Genomic DNA, 20122 nt, shown 5'->3' on the forward strand with positions numbered 1-20122 from the left:
CTTTCCCTTCAACCAAGATGTCAATGTCAAGGGCAATAACATCTTAGTATTTTAGTATTTTAACGTATCCTCCTTTTTTTTTGTAATATACGTTTTCAACATCACCTCTGACCCCACGCAAGACAACCCACGCTGTTGGTGCCAATGCGTTTGTAACCAATTAAAAACGCGCAGAAAAGCGCGCCGCAGCAGAAGCACCTGGAGGAGGAGAAGAAGGAGGAGAAGGAGAAGAGAGAGAGGAGGGAAGGAAGGAAGGAAGGAAGGAAGGAAGGAGGGAAGGAAGGAGGGAAGGACGGAGGGAAGGAGGGAAGGAGGGAAGGAGGGAAGGAGGGGGCCGCGGCCGACGCGCACCGGTGGAAGATCGTCCCGCCTCCGAATCCCGCCAGCTTTGGCTGTGTGTGCGCGCCGGTGAGCGCACACAGCCAGCGAGATCTGGGGGTCGAGCGCTGTTTTCCGCGTCGTGCGTGGACTCTGAGTGGGAGTGGGAGCGGGAGAGGGAGCGGGAGGGGAGGGGAGGGGAGGGGGGACCCGTCGGTGCCGCCGGCGACGCGCCCGGTCGACGAGCGGAGACGCGGAAGTGGCGGAGGCGGAGGCGGAGGCGGAGGCGCGCCCGGGACGGAGGCGGAGGCACAAAGTTTGTCCGGGAGCTTCACCTAGATGCCGGCGGACTCTGCTCATCCTCCCGCTGACCGCCCGCTGACCCAACCGCCGCTTCTCCGCTTCCCAGAATTTATGGCAAAAAAGGGAGAGTAAGGGGATGAACCGGGACAAAGCGGGACCGGGGCCCGGAGCGGATGCGGGACACGCGGTTCTCGGCCGGGACAGAGCCGCCCCGGGCCCCGGAGGGGAGGCGGTGCAGCCGGTCATGAGCCGAGAGAGACCGGTCCCGGCTCCCGGAGGGGACGGCGGGCAGACCGCGGTGGGCCCGGACGGCGCGGACATCCTGGACGGGGCCGCCGCCGCCGACAAGCGCCTCTTCGGCGTCTCCTTAACCGGAGTTCGGGACGTTCAGGCCGCGGAGAACCAGTCGGAACCCCCGCCGACCAACCCGGGCCTCGTCCCGCCGCAGCAGGTACCAGGAATAATCCCAGACAATAATCCCAAATTAACTGGCACCGGAAAGAGTCAGATGGAGCGTGTGTGTGTGTGTGTGTGTGTGTGTGTGTGTGTGTGTGTGTGTGTGTGTGTGTGTGTGTGTGTGTGTGTGTGTGTGTGTGTGTGTGGGTGTGGGAGGCCTGCGGCTGCCTGCAGGCCGGCTGTTGGAAACCGCTCACTTCGATTCAGTCAAACCTCACATTGAAAGATTGGGATTAAATTTCAAATCGGATGATCGAGAGGTGAAAGTAATTTAAAAACAAAACAAAAAAAAAAAAACAACGGGGAAAAATGTAGCAGAGAAAGTGTGAGAAATAAATTAAAACCGTAAAGTAAATCATGCGTAAACCTCAGGAAATAATAATATCATCATCATTTTTTCTTCTCTTGAATCATAAAAATCGAGATAGTTTCGAGCCGAAGTTGATTTATTGTAAAAATAAAATAAAGCGGGCCTTTCGGGATTTTTCCAGAGCGACCGGTTCGATCAAAACCGCCCACAAATTCGGGGTTCATTTATCGAGAAATAAAACTGAGATTTTCACAGACAGTTTTTCTTTTTAACCCAGACAATCTTGCTGCTTTTATTCCGTCCAGATGAATTCTCGGTGATCCTACTAGTTATTTGTTCAGAGGAAACCCTTAATCCGGTGCGCGCTGCGTTCTGGTCGGTTGTCATAAATCTCGAAGGCAACGAACAATTTATCTCGCGTACATTTTCATCCTATTTTCATTCAGTCTTTTTTTTCTTCTAAATCATTCCTAATAACATTTGTTGAAGAAATTAGATCGTCTCTTAACACTTTCAAATCTTCACTTATTGGATCTGCTCATGTATAGTATATATTCATTAATAATAATTGTTACTATTAAATCATTATTATAATATAATGTTACATAATATAATATAATATAATAGAATATAATATAATATAATATAATATAATATAATTTGATATAATATAAAATTATAATTATTGTTGTTTTTGTTTTGTTCTTTGCTGTTATTGTTATTATTGTTATTATTATTGTGTTGGATCATAGTATTTGGGAGCGAGTGATTTAGTGGATGAAACTAAATGTCCTTTTCGGCCCATTTGTAGGGGAATAACAGTATTGTAATAAGGAGTGTAACGAGTCGTTCCTCTCACCCAGGGTCCCACCGGCCACCGAACCACTTCGTTCTCCGTCCTGGACATTCTGGATCCCAACAAGTTCACCAGCAACCGGCGTCTTCAGGCTCATCCTCAGCAGCAGCCTCATCCTCATCCTCATCCTCAGCAGCAGCAGCAGCAGCAGCAGCAGTTGTTGCTGCAGGCAGGAAACCTCCGAGCGGACCGCGATTTGAGCGTCTTCGGCGGCGAGAAGCGGCGCGGCGGCGCGGCGGAGCGGGACTCCAGCCTGGAGTCCAGCAAGGGCTGCTACGGAGCGGACGAGTATCAGAACAGTGAGTCCTGAATATTTATTCCACATCTCTTCCATCTTAAATCATTCATTTTCATCCATTTATTTCGAGATTTTTTTTTATCTGGTTATTATCATGTGAAAAGATGAGTATTATGATGATGATGAGAATGATCGGTGCCGTTTGGAGAAAAAAATAAAATAAACATACGCTACATCACTACAGAACTTTGGGAAAAGTTAGAGTGTAAATTCTGCAGGGATTTGTGGAATATTGTTAAAGATCGTTGTAAAAAAAAAGAAAAACTCCTTCATTGCGACCGAAGAATAAGACGCGATTCCTTCCTTTTATTGTAAATAAGCGTCTTGACGTTCAGCCCAACTAATATCGTTGCGTGGGCGCGCATTTGGTTTCGTGTCCACGTCCACGTCCACGTCCTCCAACCCCGGAGCGATGGACTTCTTTTTGCAGGATTACTATTTTTTTTTCTTTTCCTTTTTTAATTTTTTTTTTTTTTGTGTGACATTTAAAAACGATGCGAGCGTGCGCGCTGAGACCATTTGCGTGCGTTTTCCATAAAATATCACGTCAAGATATTTGAAATGAGTCAAGCAAGAGATGATGTGACACGTTTTTATCGAGCACTAATATGAATTTAATTGACGAGGAAACATCGCGTCGTCAGACGGGAAGAAATTCAACGTTGTGTCGGTTCTCTATGAAATCCCAGTCTAACATTTCAAAAACTATGAAATGAACATTGAAATATGTATATATATATATATATATATATTTTAACATTAAAAAAAACAAAATAAGATATTGATTAAAAAAAAGATCCTGCTAAAAATGAAAACGCATGTGAGGAAAGATAAAAGTTGATGTGTTTGTAGGTTGTTTTTTTTTAAAGGGCTAATTCCAGCAGACAAAATATTTCGTTCGTTTTTATTCCTTTTTAACTATATTGTCAAGCTTTGATTTTTTACATTTTTTTTTTCTTTGGAATTGTTGAAACTCATTCATTTTTATGATGGTACAAAAATGCACCCTGCTTCTAAAATACATGCTGTATTTTAGTCTGAAAGCAGCTGCACAATTTGGAGGGTTAAACATCGTCTTAAAAAAAAAAAAAAAAAATCAATCAGCAAATTTATTTTATTTTTCAATTATTTCAAAACTGTTGCTCCAGTATTTACAGCCGTCACCGTCTCCTTCTAAATGATTATTGTGATGTCATACATCAGTTCAGAAGTTTAAATGGAATGTTCATTTTTCTCATTTCAGTCCTTTTCACATTTTTCTCGCACATTTTGGATTGTAAAGTACGTCATTTACCGCTGCGCTTCCAACATCTGTATTTTTCATCAGTGCGGAACAAAAACGCCCGCGAGCCGCAGGAGTCGGTTGAGTCGAATCAATTTCCCTGCAGAAGGCTGGGCGTCCATCCTGCCCTCTAGTGGACCTCAGCCGTCCAGCCGCTCGCCGCTGAGCGACAGCGTCGCCGCCGATCGCTCGCCGACTTATTCCCGGAGGCGCAGAGTGATGACTTCCATTTAGAACCGTCGGCCTTAAAAAGGGCGTCTTTTTGAACGCTCCATCATTTCGAACCGAAACCGGAATCGTTTAACGCGGATTGGGTTTTTCGGACGCGATGTTAAATCTGCGTTGTTATTATTTCCAGAGGAGGGATTTGTGTACAGAAGCCCCGACGAGGAGGACTACCACAGGGCCGGGACCCCGGACTCGGAGTCCCCCGACGGGCCCTACAGCAGCGAGGAGAGCAGCTCGGCCCCGCACGGCAACGGAGACCGAGACGTGGGCCAGCACAACCACCAGGACGCCGGCAGAGACGCCAAGAGCCCGGGCGGAGGCCCCGCGGGGCCGATCGGCGGCGCCCAGGGCGGCGCGCAGGGCCAGGGGCCGCAGGGGAAACCCAAGAGGAAACGCTCCGGCTCGGACTCAAAGTCGGGGAAGCCTCGGCGAGCCCGGACTGCCTTCACCTACGAGCAGCTGGTGGCGCTGGAGAACAAGTTCAAGTCCACGCGGTACCTGTCGGTGTGCGAGCGGCTCAACCTGGCGCTGTCCCTCTCGCTCACCGAGACCCAGGTCAAGATCTGGTTCCAGAACCGCCGGACCAAGTGGAAGAAACAGAACCCCGGGGCGGACACGTCGGCCCCCACCGGTGCCGGAGGAACGGGAGGCGCGGGGGGCGCCGGGGGAGGAGTCGGAGGAGGTCTGGGGAGCCTCAGTCCTCTCAGCCCGTCCCCTCCGGTCAGCGGCCACCTGGCGATGCACGCCAGCTACGCCGGCCACCATCATCCCCCCGCCGGCAGCCTGGTCCAGCTGCCTTTCCTCACCGCCAGCCACGTTCTCTCCCCGTTCATGCTGGGGACTCAGAGCTACGCTGCCCCCGCCTTCTACAGCACTCATCTGTAGACACACACACACACACACACACACACACCAAGCTACAGACTCTAAGCCCAGAGAGTGTATATTTCCGTGTACGGATGACCTGCGCTGCGGAAGGCAGACTCAGTTTTACTACTAAACTATGAAAGCTATAATTTGAACTAATTATTTTGATAGAATGTCATTATCTACCAGAAACTGTACATATGTCTTTGTTCAAGCTCCATATTCTGAATGCTGTTTTGAACTCAATTATAGACGAGATAGGTGGTTTCTTTTTGATATATATATGAAAAAGTCTCCATAAATAATGATTGTTTATTTATGACTAAAGGAATGGCTTAATCTATTGTAAGTACTGTGTAACCCCAGCTATGATCCTTTTCAACTGTTTCTCTTCTTAGTTGACTTTGTTGGCAGTTTCCATGAAATCCTTGGATGTATTGGATCCTCAGCTCCCATGGTATTTGTCTTTGGTATTAAAAAGAATGACTATGAGACAAAAAAAATAAAGAGCCTAGTGGTTATTTTCATGTAAACCATCTGAAAAACAGGCCGCTTGCTGGATACGCTCCAAAACATTTGAAACACATTTCAAAATCATTTTTAGCAGTATTTGTTGTGACTTTTCTGGTCGATCTTCTATTTTTGGTTTCATTCCGATTCCTTTTCAGATCAGATTTAAAATTCATCACTTCTGTAAATAAAAATCAGCATATTAGGTACCACATGTGGAGAGACGACTTCCTTTGATTTATGATACTTTTCTGAGCAGAAACGGAGAGCGCATTGGAAGAAAAGAAATCTCTCGACCCGTACGGTTTTGTTTTGCACTCCTGCTCTGGTTGCATCTGTAAATCCATTTTATTTTATTTGATTGGGTTTTTTTTTCGGGGGGGGGGGGCTTGTAAAAGGTATCCACCATTTTCACAGGAAGAAACCAGGCATCCGTCATATAAACTAGATATAATTAACATCCTGTGGCTTTTACAGTTTCTGACTAAATACTAATGTATTAATAACATGAGAAAATGCCTGGGCTGCAAATGGAGGGCGTGTGATTGGTGAACAAAAAAGATGTACATTTGCAGAATCTGTGATATTTTTGGTTTCAACCAAATTCCCATTCTCACTCTGCAATTTCATGAACACGCGATCATTTTCCGGTATTTGGCCGATACGTACTTCCTACAATGGTGTTTGTTTTTCCCCAAAAGACATTTAAATTCTGCCACTATGACATTAAGTTATTGATTTATTCAACTCGTTGCTTGTCTTTCAGTCAGCATACAAGAGAAAATCCTACAGGCCAATATGCAGGAAAACTTTGCCTCATTCCATTTGCATCCACAGTGTTTGAGACGGTCATTGAGGGTTAAAGCGTTGTCGAAACATGATATACTGTATCTACATGAAACACAGTATGATAACGTTCGGGTGAAAGATAATTTTGTGCAACGGAAGAAGTCTTTTTCTGCAATTCCAGAATAGTTTTGCACAGATCTGGACGTTTTACGGCCTGCGGGCCACATCCGGCCCGTTTTGCTTGAATACATAATATACTTGAATATTTTAATAAGTAATTTCAATCCATATTTATTTTAGGAACTCCTTATTTTTTCCTTTTGTATGGATGATTCCATACACAATATTGTTGGTTCATTTATGTGATCATTCATGATTTTAAAATAGAAATAAAATGCCAAAAAATGTAAAAATTTCAATTGCAATTTTCTTTTTGTTCAATTTCCATGATACCTCGTTGGCCCGCGCATAAAAATGAAATAAGAAATGTGGCCCGCCGGCCAAAATGATTGCCCACCCCTGCTTTTGCAGAAACTCTAGTAACAGTGTCACAGCAACAACACACAAAATACACACAATCTCCTGACTTGACTGGAACTCAAAAGATATGAAGGAAAATAAAAATATTCACACATGGAATTCATTTACTGATCAACATTTATTTCCATTTGTAGCATATTTAAACTTTTTCACAGCTGAATTATACAACACACACACACACACAAAGCTGTTTTCCACAGCTCTTTCATGACGACGCCACACAATCGGTATAAATAGTAAATAAATCTTTGACACGTGTTGATGAAAGTCATCAAATGTATTAAAAACAGAGGAACACAAAACACAAATGCAATTCCAATTCATAAGACAAGTCATATCTTTTGATCAGCACCTTATCATTATAAAAATATCTCAAGAAAATACAGTACAGCGAGAGCTTTCATTGTTGCCGAACTGATCGTCGGTCAGTTGAGCGAATAGTTGAACTGGTTGGAAAACTTGTCGTGCTTTTTTCTGTCATCCTTGCTCAACACCTGAGCCACCCGTCGCATGGCGCTCCTGTCGGGATGAAGGAAGAAGTGTGTGAGGATGACGTGTAAAGATAAAGAAACTGCAAGTGCAACATGCTTGATAAGCTCATCTACAAATACAGTATGTGGGAAAAAAAAGAAATCAATAATTCAATTATAGAGGACACGATTAATTGGCGTCCCCCGACGGACGATAACGAGTTCTACACACCGGTTTCACCAAAGTAACCTGTGTGTCACGGTATTACGGCACAAAAAAGAAACATTTCAAGTTGAGTCTTGAAACGGCTACAAGACATCATTAAAACATCAGGAGTATCTGCATATTGTGGAAAAAGTACATCAAATGTATTGAAAATACATATAAAATACGTATTGAAAGCCCACTGAAGCGAGCAGCGCTTCATGAAAGGTGAAGGCGAATGAAAACAAAGCAAATATAAATTAAAGTTTCTGCGATCACGATCCAACGCTCATCCACCTCATCTCTTGTCAGGTGACTGACGTTTGTTTTAATTTATGAGGGGTTCGTTCAAAAGTGTGTCCGTAAGGTGCGTTAAAGCGAAGGTATCGCCGAACATGAGCCGGCGCTTCCGAAGGAACCTGGTTGGATTCCCACGAGGAGCATTTCTGTGCTCAGCTTGTATGTTTTCCAGGTTCCCGGACAGAGAGCAAGAAGATCTTCGAGTGACGTTGCTGCCTTAAATCACCGTTTCATTGTACGAAACCGGGAAAGTTGCTCTGGAACAGCTCAAATGTAGCCGCCTGCTGGAGCGCAACATCCACTGCTGTCTGACCACGGACTTCTCTGGCCTGGAGTCCTTCTGGAACCGCTTCAGTGTTCGGTCACGTCAACTTCACGAAGCCGACTTGCGAAAGAAAAGTTCCCTATTCATCCGTCAACAAATTTGAGCCGCATTTTCCAGCATTCTTACAAATGACGGGATAAATGGACCCGGGAATGTTCGGTTCCGAGATGACCCGACGAAAACACGCAAACAAAATCTACGGCATACACAAGCCACTCGTCGTGCTTGGTTTCAAGAATACTCTTAATGTTTTCGAAATGTCTGCCTTTCCCCTTGAGACCGAGTCAATGTGAAGGTGTATCCTGCACATCCCTGGGGGGAAAGACAAAGGCCCTTTTTAGGGACTCTGTGATCTATGCGTACATTGGTCATCCCTCCAGAAGCCCTGCCTTCTGGATCCTTCTCTTCCCTGGTTTAAGCCGATCTCTCAAGTAATATGCTGGTTCCACAAAGAAACAACCGCAATCTTAAGTCCCAAAACTTAAAAACCCAGGCAACACAAGTAGGCACGGAAGGGCTTTCACTTTTCTTAAATAGATGTTAATAGATGATTCTTTACTATCCAGGTCTGCAGAACGGGGAAAAACAAACAAACAAACAAACAAAACACTGTAATTTATTTTGTAGAATCTGGGATTTGCATTTTCTTTTTGTCGCTATTTCATTCAATCTATTGTGAGTGTATTGGACTTCAAGCTTTTTATGATCTACAATACACAGTCACAACCAAACTGTGTCCAACCAAAGAACTAAATAAGAACCACACCGCTTGATTGATGTCGCCGGTGTAAATTGACGTATGTCTGAAAGCAAACGCCAGAAAAGGTCAGATTGGAAATTAAATGGTGAGCTCTTAATAAATAAGTCTTGGTAACCAACTCACAGAGCGGAGGATAAACAAAGAGAACCATCTTCTTAGCAGAATAAAAACATCCGCTTGGCATTTATACGAAGCGGAGACACAACGGCCGACAATAACATAGAGCATATCTGAAGTTCACATTTGGGGGTATTTCGGTCCCGTTTTCTCATGAAAACCCAAGCGTTTGACTCAAACCTCCCACTGCCTCTGAGTAGAGAATGATCTGTTCTGAAGGGACAGTGATGGTCTTTGGCTCGGCCAGATTCAAAGTGTTCTGTCCAGCATTTGTGTACCAAGCGGTTCGGTTTCACTGTGATGACGTGCAAAAGCTAACATGCTATCTGTTAGGCTATAAGCTAAAGATGTGTCGGGGGAAAAACATTTTCAAGTCAAAATAGTCTTTCTTCAAGCTATTTTCTCTCAAAATTCCTGCGAGGATTAAAAAACAAAAAACAAACCAACATTTCACGCTACTGAACCCTTTTTTACACATGCATTTGATGTGAAACAGTTTTAATTCTCCATGTGAGAGTTTGTCAGAGCAGCAGAGTAACGTACTTGTTGAAGACTCTTTTTTCCAGCCTGGATCTGGACGTGTTGGCGCTCTGCTTCAAATCACTGAGCTTAGACAATTTCTTCCTCTTGCCTTTTCCTTTTTTTCTCACTCTGTCCGAGCCCAGGTTTTCTCCCGTCGCTACTTCAATGTCTCGCATCAGCTCGGCGTCGCGCCACTCTGGAACGGGGAAGAAAAAAACGATGACAACGGGCACGGCTGTTTACAAATCAGGAAGCATTGCTTAACTTTTTTTTCTACTTTTGAGAATTTAAATAGGTTTGGTAAAATGGGGGAATTTGCGTGTCGTGCGCTGCTAGATTTGATGGAGGTAATCAACGCTAAACATGTTTGTTGAGTCTGTGAAGGAGCTGCATAAAAGGGGAGCTTAAGCAACTTGAAATGACAAAGGTGTCGCAGTACGACACCTTCATTAGCTGCTCAGTCGCTGGTTTCATCTCAGCAAGCATCTGCACACAACTTTAGGGATGTTGGAGGACTCGTATGCTGAGACGTAGAGGAACTGGTACGATACCGGCGTACCGCGGATCCCCCCGGAAAGCCGTTTGAACAAAGCGAGGAAGTGTGTGTGCATGCAGCGTCCGTGGGTATGTCTGGGTTAGTGTGTGTGTGTGGTCTGCCCCCCCGTGACAACATATGCAGAAAACCCCGGCTGAGGCGACTCAGGGGTGTTGACAGAAAAAAAGAGTCCTGCTGTAACACTGATTAAAGTTAGGCGACTGTCCTTCTCACTCGTCAATCTCTTGATTTCCCTGCATTCCCCTGCGTTTTTTTTCACCCCTTTTCATTTCTTTCTTCTCTCCTGTATCCTTTGCTTTCTTGTATTTGTTCTCCCTTTGTCTCTTCCTATTACTAAGATAACAAAAACAAAGTATTACGGGAACACACACCTTCCACAAGGGCGCGTGCACACACAAGCACAATGTAAATGCAGCTGCTTCCCTTGTGTAGTAATGACTCCTAAATACACCAGCTGCTTTTCAATTACTACTCATTTGTGTGTGTGTGTGTGTGTGTGTGTGTGTGTGTGTATCTTGTGTAATGAAGAATAGTTGAAGGTCCAGTCAGACCCAGGGTCAGAGCAGCTGATTAATAGACACACATTGAGCCTGGGTCAGTGTTTTGACAGAGTGGAGGGCCCAGCTACAATCCCATCACAATCACAGTGTAATTACCTTGCATTACTGCAGCTTTATCTGTAATTCCACTGCACTACATCATTAACTCAAAGTGTCTCTTCATTTAGACTATCATTTCTCTGCATTACAGCTGCTTTTTCTTTATCGCTCAGAGTTATGTCGTCAAACTTTTGATTAATGCCAGAATAGAATTCGGAGTAGTATGTTTACTACTACTACTCTGCGAAGCTATTAGCTCATTCATGTTATCAGCTGTAATTACTCTATTACCCTTTGTATTAAAATTAATTGTGTCACTAAAGATCTACAGCAACGGTGGAGGGGAACCCTTTCAAAAAGGGAGAACTTAATCCAGAACAGTAAGAGTCCCTGACTCTTACACTGCAGACTGTAGATTTAAAAAATCAAAACCAATCCAGACCACAACAAATATATTTAAGATCATAATTAGCGCAGAAAAGCGGTGAATGCTGCTCATTAGTCTTTTTTGTCACCGACAGCTTCCGCTCTTCCCCGTAACGCCCCGATTAGCTCTGACTCAGAGGTGAGATGATGAGAAGCTGAGTGGATGTGGAGGAGCAGCAGAGATGTCCCTTAAGTTCTGCTTTATGAACCACTGACGATACATTTACAATCCACAGAGGAGAGAGCCAGTTCTGCAAAGCAGAGCACAGTGACAACGCTGGTGCAACATCTTTTGTATATATATGGAAGTTCCAAAGATATATTTATATATCTTCTCCGTCCGTCTTCTGCTGCTTATCCAAAGTTGGGTCAAGGGGGCAGCAGCTGGAGCAGTGAGGCCCAGACTTCCCTCTCCCCGGCCACGTGGTCCAGCTCTTCTGGAGGGATCCTGAGGTGTTCCCAGGCCAGCCTGGAGACAGAGTCCCTCCAGCATGTCCTGGGTCTTCCTCATGGTCTCCTCCCAGAAGGACGTGCCCGGATTACCTCCCCATGAGAGGAGGCCTCCTGACTAGATGCCTGAGCCACGTCATCTGAATCTGGGTTGGACTTCTTGCCCGACTCGGAGTGGCCATTCCACCCATTTCCGGTTGAGAAACAAGGCCTTGGATTTGGAAGTGCCGATCTTCATCCCGGCTGCTTTGCATTCGGCTGCAAACTGTTCCAGTGAGAGCTGGAGATCATGGACTGATGAAGCCAACAGAACCACATCATCTGCAAAAGGCAGACTCGATCGTGCGGCCACCAAACCGGATCCCCTCGACGCCCTGGGAGCGCCTAGAAATCCTGTCCATAAAAGTTATGAACAGAGTCGGTGACAAAGGGCTGCCCTGGCCGAGTTCAACTCTCACCGGAAACCAGTCCCGTTTTACATCCGGCAATATGGACCAAGCTCCGACATCGGTCATACAAGGACCGAACAGGGTTCAGTACCCAATATTCCCGGAGCAGCCTCCACGGGACACGGTCGAATGCCTTCTCCAGATCCACAAAACACATGTAGACTGGTTGCTCAAACTCCCATTCCCCCCTCGAGGACCGTGCTGAGGCTATAGAGCTGGTCCACAGAAACCACACTGCTCCTCCTGGATCCGAGGTTCAACGATCCAATGGATCCTCCTCTCCAGCACCACTGAATAGACCTTACCAGGGAGGCTGAGGAGTGTGATCTCCCCGCAGTTGGAGCACACCCTCCGATCCCTCTTTTTAAAAACCACCACCCAGATCTGCCAGTCCAGCGGCACTGTCCCCAACGTCCACGCAATGCTGCAGAGGCGTGTCAGCCAGGACATCCCTAAACATCCAGAGCCTTGAGGAACCCAGGGCGGACCTCATCCACCCTTGAGGTCCCGCTACTGACGAGCTTTTTGACTGCTTCACCAACAGCACCCCCGGAAATGGGAGTTCCCACTCCAGAGTCCACCAGCCCCAGAGGCCAAAAAGGCATGATAGGACTCCTTGAGTTTGACACCATCCCTCACCGCAGGGGAACACCAGCGGGTTCGAGGTGGGTTCCCTAAACTATACAGCACCTGCTTGAATGTGTTTCTTCACCTCTTTTCTACAATCTCCATTGCACTGGGCAGTTGACCCTAGTCAACTGGTAGTCTTACTAGTCCACTTGGGCCCCACTCATTCACACACATGCATTCTGTCTTGCTGCTGCTAACCTTCATTGCTCTCCTTTCCAGAGCATACCTCCACCTCTAGATTTTCATCCACCACTTCCCCGCTGTCTCTACAGACTACAATGTCCCCTGCAGTGATCATGGTCCATGAAGATGCTTGTCTAACCTCATCTGTAACCCAGTCCATCACCACTACAAACAAGAAGGTCCTCAGAGCTGACTCCTGACTCCCTTCATCTTATACTTTTCTGTCACACAGCTCGCATACATGTCCTGCACCAGTCTAACATACTTCTCTGCCACTCTAGGCTTACTCGCAAGGTACAATGGTTCCTCTCTCGGCACCCTGTTGTATGCTTTTTCTAAATTATTCATCAAGAACATGACAGAATGCTGAGGCAGAACTTTTGAAAGTGGAGGCAACGCTCCAGTGGTTCACAACATGCTTGTTCTGTCCACTTCATCATCAGCATCAAAACCCCATTTGTTCACAGATGACGGGTTACAGTTGAATGAATGATGGTATAAATGCAAAGTCCAGGTGTAGTGTTTAATTCAATGCTTGTAGCTAACTTTTATACGTGTTTATACTCGGTCGTGCATCTGCAGCTACGTTACTCAATATTTTTGATGTCTGTCTGTCTGTCTGTCTGTCTGTCTGTCTGACAGACAGACAGACAGACAGACACACACACACACACACAGGCTAGTGTGTTTGTGATTGACTCATGGATCAATACAGCAGTTTGTATCAAAGGATGCTATTTCACAACAATGCATGCTGTGGGAACAGGGAGTGTGTGTGTGTGTGTGTGTGTGTGTGTGTGTGTGTGTGTGAGTGAGAGAGAGAGAGAGAGATGCATGCACACACACCCACACCACACACAGACCCTTGTTTTGATTGTATTGATGAGGCGATTGAAGCGAGGGGAATCCCCAAATTCCTTGCATAGAAACATTGGCCCATAGCTTCACCTTTCCATTCCTTGACTGTTTGGATCTTTCATGATTTTTCTTTACTTTCTTTTCTATTTTACTACTTTCCACACAAGAAGATAAGAGTACATCAGCTCAAATCATACCTTTTTGGATTTTCTACTAAACAGATAGTAGGAATACAACCATCTGTAAATAACCCTGGAGGTGTGACTTTGGAGAGTTATGGGAACTGATCACGTAATGTTTACAATCCACAAAGACAGAATCTCCCTCCCCCTTTTTCTTAAACATGTATTAATCCCTTGCAGAAAAATGTTATCTGCATTTATCTGCCAAGGAGCAGTTGAAGGTTCAACGTCTTGCTCGACAACTCTTCAACAGGAACCAAGGATGTTCAGTTCCAAGGTTCCAAGACTCGTACTACCAGAGCCACACCGCCGCCCCTTTTCCATGTTAAGGAACTGAGGGTTTTCTGTTCCTTTTTTCCAACATTTCATTACGTGAAAGACTTTTATTTGTGTGCGTTCTTTTTCACCGGGCTGCATCTGTTTCCTCTTCCTCTCCTCTTCCTCCTCTCTCCGACGGTCTTTTGGATCGCAGGGTCGTCCATCTGGATCTCGAGGTATTATTTGGCCATGGAAAGGACACTGAGGGACACGTGTTTACAGATTGCATTCTGTAACTACCCAGTCAAAAACGCAATTGTTTGGCTCGTCAGTATGAAAAAAAGTACCGATTTTATGATCTGCAGATATATATGGGCAAAAGTGACATATTGAGAATGAGCAGCAGCCTGCAGTGTTACCTTGAGTCTGTCCTGTCTCTTGCACAACTTTCCGTTACCCAGTGGTGCGTTACAGTAATGGGTGACTGGAATGAAAGGTCCAGGGAAGGAAATGTATCTGCTTCTGCTCTCTTCCAGCAGCTCCTTGTTCTCCACCTCCTCCTCCACCTCAGCCGGAACCCAGAACTGATGCTGAGAGGACGACCTGTTGAAGGATGGCATATTTACAAATGACAGAAGACCTAGTGTGTGTGAGCGTTGCTTGTGTGTGTGTGTGTGTGTGTGTGTGTGTGAGAACATTACTTGATGATCTTGCCAGCATTAGGCTGCTCTTGGCCCCAGTAATACAAGTCCAAACCAAATGGAACCACAGGAGCCTCTGCAGCTTTCTGGTGTGAACTGGACTGAGATGTGCTGGGCTCAGAGGCACTGCAACAGAGGAAACATGGGCGGTTTGGGACAATTTCATATGACCAGCATTTCGGGAAAGGGGGAGATGATATGAAGGGGCTTCTCAAATGTAACTAGGACAGAAGAATTGAACAGAGAAGCTCACCTCGACTCAGAGGGTAGATGGAGGTTCTTCCTGAGGAGGTGTAGCGTAGCAGCAGCGCAGGTTGGATCCTTCTCCTCTTCTAAGAGTTGCTTAAGTCTTCTGGCGTTGGAAGATGGAGGAGGGGGTAGAGGCTTAGAGGGATTAGCAGGAGGCTTTTTTGTGGCATCGGCCGCTGAGGTTGAAGGAGAGGAATCCAAGCCTGCCGAAAACGAATGACATCCGTGTGATTTGGTGTAATTCATACTGATAGTATCTTGTCTAACAGAGAGAATCCTAAGAATAAATGTTCTTACAAGACTCAAAACATAGGGAATGCCTTCTTGTTAATTTCCTTAAAAAATTGGCACGTAAATGAGGTTTTATGTCTAAAAAAAAAACATGTGTTTCATTGCAATCTTATAAGTCACCAATGAAAATGAGTCAACACGTTCAGGGACGGAAGGATTTACAAATGGATGATTCTTCTCCTTTGGGCTTTTCCCTTCAGGGATCTGACCTTCTCTCCAAAACATCTAACATGATGGACTCATTCCTGATCCTCTCCATCCTGGTCGCTCCCAAAGAGAACCTCAACATCTTCATCTCTGCCACCTCCAGCTCGGCTTCCTGTCTTTCCATGATTGTAACGGGTTCTAGGAACCGATGATCATCGATGATAACTTTTTTTCTATTTTTGCTAAACCTTCACCTTTTTACTTCAAAAATATTTCCGATTTATTTACCCGACATCACAGACCTTTAAACTGGCAAATTAATTATTACATTTCTGGTCGTGTGTGCTGTGTGTGTGTGTTCATCTATAAGAATAAGAATAATAAGAATAAAACAACTTTATTTATCCCGAAGGAAATTGTTGTGCCAGAGTTTCAAGTAAAACATAATAATAATATATAATAGTAGGAAGGAGGGAGAATAAGAAATACAAATAATATCTATACAAATATAATATACAAATATCTATATCTATATATCTCAGCCACTCTGCAACGCGAACAATTCCTATATATATGATTGTGCGGGTAAAATATTTCCAAAAGGCAATTTTTGCCAAAAAGCCAATGAAAGCACAGGCATGGCAATGTGCTTAAAACACCTTATGAGAAAACAAAGGGGTTAATCACAACATGAAGCCAGTGATGTCACATATCTGGTCAAAAACGTCTTGGCTTTTCTACGCCCACTGCAAAAATGGAATCCATACATTAATGGAAATTAGCTCTGAGCTACAATCTGGTACAAACATCTCTGCCTCTGTGCTTAATGTAATTGTACACTGTTCTTATAAACTTCTAAACAAACAAACAAACATACTTTAATCGGGCAAAATACACATCTCCACGGTGTGTGGATTCACTTCAAATTCCCCCATGCCTTAATAAGTTGACGTCACTTGATGAACAAATGACAACCTATTGGTGCAACAATGTTTTAATTGACCACGGTGGATTTGACTCTGTATTATCATGCCTGACAAAGACTGGCCAATGTGACTTCATGCGCTTCAAAATTCAAGGCGGCAACTTTGACAGATGATGACAAAGAATCAAACACAAACAAACAATCTGGAGATCAAGCAGACCTTAAACACTGCCAGGGAGGTCAGAGGACATTGGTGAGCTCAGAGCTGCCAACATGCTGAGCCCACACATTATTAAGGTATTTTTGTACTTCATTCAAAAAAAAACACTGCATTTAACCGTAATTTCCAAGAACCCTTATTATGTAGTGTTTTGTTTTTGTTTTGCTTTTAATTCAACATCATGAGACAATATATGGAAAATCCCAACCTCTATTTTTCCTTGACCGCTTTCTTTAAGCTAAAATGGACTTAAAATATCCACAGGGAAAACCACAGATAACAAGTCACTCTTATTTATAAACAAACTGTTGATAATACAGAGAGAGAGAGAGAGAGAGAGACTTGCAAAAGCTGAGACTCTTTTGACTGCACTATATATTTTGCTATATTATAAAAAATATTGGCAACGCATCAGCATGGTCATGTTTGGTCTCAATCACATACTTGTAACAAAAAAAGTACAATTTGAGTGCAGCTTCGTCACAAACATCGCTAACAAGAGCAAAGAGTTTGGTTCTGACTTGATGGGTCAAGGTGTCTAAATAAATGTTTAGTTTTCAAATGATGAGCATTACAAACATTTTGTGTGACTAATGCCTTGACATGAAAATATGTTACAATTTTAGCAGGTTCCTTTACTACCACAAGAGGGTTGTCCATGCACACTGAAATGGTTCTTTCGGGTTCATTTAGGAGCACAACCAAGTAATCGGATTACTTAACCATCCAAATGATGTCTGGTAAAAAAGGAGTGTGCATTGTGAAAGGGAAATTTACTTGGCCATGATATGTACCTTAAAGAAAAGCTTGCTCCTCTATAAACTAAACTATGCTTATCTAAAATAAAGTAACAAAGTAAATAAACATATGTTAAAACTATTGGCAACAAATGACAGAAGATTAATCTCCCCCCCAAAAAAACAAAAAAAACAGTGGGAACAAAAAATAACAGCAGCTGATTTCAGTGTCTCAAAGCTAGAGTTTCAGCACGTGTTTAAATTGGATATCAATTATCGGCAATAAGTCTGCTCGATTGAACGAAAGCCGCCTGAACGTATTACCTTGATTCCTTTAATGAATAGCATTTCTCCAGAGATAGGTAGAAAGGCTGATTTAAATTTGGTCCTATGTAAGATATTTAAACCTTGCATGTCTTACTGATAGAATAATCAGTATTAACGAAAGTAAATTATCAATATCTCTGCTGCTCGGATGCGCAGCGAGTCTCCGATTCATTTTGAAATTAGCACAAAGCTGCTTGGAAAGCCATGCTAATGGCTATTAAAGCAATAAGCAAAAGGAATTAGACACATCCGACTTCAAGCTTTTGAAGATTACTTATGTCCAGAAAGAGCCCAACTGAATGCCCTTTTGTTCTATTTTACCGATCCTGTTTCTTATCCTCCTTGCCACCTCAGTGTTGTGTTACAGCTATAACTGTATGCTAATATAGCATTTGAAAAATGGGTTTCCAATGTGAGGCGCTTTATCTAAACACAACTAACCCTGTCAATATTGAAGTAAAGTCCTGTTATCCTGACCCGAAATTTACTCTTCCTCCTCCGTTTTTCTATCATGCCACCTTCTCCCTTTCTGTCAGATGGTGAAATACAGGCTCAATCTGCTCTTTTAAACCGGCAAATGGCAGAGGTTTGTCTAGATGTTGTTAGGACGCACAGATCAATGGGAGAAAATGTGTGCAGTGTGTGTTTGAGCACAGGGTTGGGGGCTGGGGGAGTACGGGGATTGAGGAAAAAGAAAAAGAGAGAAACAGAGAGAGGAAAGGTGGAAAGAGGTATTGATTTCCCAGGGTTAAGCAGGGCCTGTAATTAAAATGTTAATTTGAGAAAGAGGAGATAAGTGTCCTGACAGAGCAGGGATAAGAGGACTGATAATCAGAGTGACAGAGCGAGACAGACGGGAGGAAAGAAATAGAGAGTAGAAATAGAGGGAGCAGAAAAGATTCCTATAAACAAATGATCCCTGGAAAAATGAGAGGCGATAAGCAGCGATATTGCATTTAAAAAAAAAAAAAAAAAAAAAAAACACTCATGAATGCAATTAATCGGCAGCTGGAAAGTCATAATTGTTGACTGTGCTTGAGAAAAGTAAAATAAAAAATTAGTTGCGGGATATATATCTAAAAAAAAAAATAAGAAAAAAAATCCTCATCAAATTTTAACATAATTTCAATTCTGATGACTTTCAAAATTAGAAGCAGTTACACGAGCACATTCAAACCAGTGCATATATGTAACGCTCTCATCAGTAGAAGCAGCTGCAGGAAATGTGGGGACAGAAAGACCCAAAAAAGTCCTGAACTCATTAGAGATGAAATTCTATCATTCAGCCTTTAACATGTGAAGCCACCTGCCCAGAAAGTACTCAGGAATGGACTTACAGCATTGTTATTTCTGGAGATTGTTTATTACTGTGTGCATGTTTGTGTGTGTCTGTGTGTGTGTGTGTGTGTGTGTGTGTGGTAAAATGTGGGTGAAGAGCTAATAGGAGCTCATTAGAGGGGTTGCATTGTTAATTTGGTATGGTCTATGTCATTACCTCGTCAACCACTAATCACCCTGACACACAACACACACAACACACACAGCCACCCCACACAGTTGATTTGGCCACAACTGATAAAATCTAATTAGTTGAGTGTCTAATTGATTAGTAATGGAGGAAGGTGGAGGGATGGGGGGGGGGGGGGGTGAGCTTGCAGATCCAGGAGAGGATTTGTGCAAATGCAATAATTCAGAAGACTGGCAGGGAGTTTTCACTGAAGGTCAAAGGGCACCGTGGAGCCAGAACAACAAGGCTGACCTAGCGATAATAGCACTGTAACCAACATGTACTCTTATGGTGTCATTAACCTAGATACACACAAAATCATCCAGAACACATATGAATCTATATGAGTGATTATGGCTCCTCTAAATATGGCTGACTGAGCAGCACCGTTCAGCATTTACTGTTGCCTGGAGCTTCAGCATCACATTCTGATAATGATAGTTGCAGTACTTAAAACCGATCTTGGAAAAAAAACAAAAAAAAAAAAAAACAGCATGTCATAGTTGAATGAATCTTCCTGTCAGTAAAATGTAATCTATATTCATGCAGACATCAAAATGGACCTGAAAGACCTGAATAAAAGTGAATAAATACCTTCTTCCTGAGCTATGAGGTTAAAAAAGAAAAAAATACAGAAAAGGGCTTTGGGCTCAAGGGAATTGTCCCTTTCCTTTTGGGTGCAAAATGAGACCATGCCAACAAATATTACAAACATCTCTTGCCCAAGCCATGTTTTCCTGAGACCAGTGAACCCTCTCTGAGTATTCCTAGCATGGTCCATCTAAATACTGGGATAGATATGAGGCCACGGTGATCTTGACCTCCGACTACCAGAGGCAGTTGTCTTCATGCCTCTGTAATGGTTGAAATATTGTAAGAACTTGCCCCAAGGTGTTCCAGAGATAGTGTCAAATAGAACTGGGTGCACGGACAGCCTCCGAAACAACATGCCTCAGGCTTCATCAGTCAAC

The 20122-nt window shown here is 43.8% G+C and overlaps 2 protein-coding genes across 3 annotated transcripts in view; one reads left to right on the forward strand and one right to left on the reverse strand.

Moving 5' to 3' along the window:
* Positions 1–648: 648 nt before the first annotated feature.
* On the forward strand, positions 649–5294 carry nkx1-2b (NK1 homeobox 2b). Its single transcript, XM_086158822.1, has 3 exons — positions 649–1072; positions 2251–2542; positions 4182–5294. Exons 1-3 carry the CDS (start codon positions 758–760, stop codon positions 4934–4936), a joined length of 1362 nt encoding a protein of 453 aa, XP_086014948.1. The 5' UTR covers positions 649–757; the 3' UTR covers positions 4937–5294.
* Positions 5295–6856: 1562 nt separating this feature from the next.
* Positions 6857–20122, reverse strand: part of uvssa (UV-stimulated scaffold protein A) — a 35109-nt gene continuing 21843 nt past the window's right edge. For both annotated transcript variants that reach the window (XM_086158232.1, XM_086158233.1), the window contains exons 10-15: positions 15002–15200; positions 14749–14874; positions 14467–14650; positions 14197–14308; positions 9478–9652; positions 6857–7276 (exon numbers count right to left, since the gene is read on the reverse strand). In XM_086158232.1, coding sequence (XP_086014358.1) covers positions 7183–7276; positions 9478–9652; positions 14197–14308; positions 14467–14650; positions 14749–14874; positions 15002–15200 — 890 coding nt within the window. In that variant the 3' untranslated portion in view covers positions 6857–7182. The remainder of the gene's footprint in view (positions 7277–9477; positions 9653–14196; positions 14309–14466; positions 14651–14748; positions 14875–15001; positions 15201–20122) is intronic.

The sequence above is a fragment of the Fistularia commersonii genome, chromosome 13, assembly GCF_037954325.1.
Source record: "Fistularia commersonii isolate RoL2024-O1a breed Wild chromosome 13, RoL_Fcom_v1.0, whole genome shotgun sequence".
Lineage (NCBI taxonomy): Eukaryota > Metazoa > Chordata > Actinopteri > Syngnathiformes > Fistulariidae > Fistularia > Fistularia commersonii.

Coding starts and splice junctions, on each gene's coding strand:
- nkx1-2b (XM_086158822.1), top strand. CDS start 758: ATGAACCGGGACAAAGCGGGACCGGGGCCCGGAGCGGATGCGGGACAC. Junction 1,073..2,250: donor GCCTCGTCCCGCCGCAGCAG/GTACCAGGAATA, acceptor CCTCTCACCCAG/GGTCCCACCGGCCACCGAAC. Junction 2,543..4,181: donor AGCGGACGAGTATCAGAACA/GTGAGTCCTGAA, acceptor TATTATTTCCAG/AGGAGGGATTTGTGTACAGA.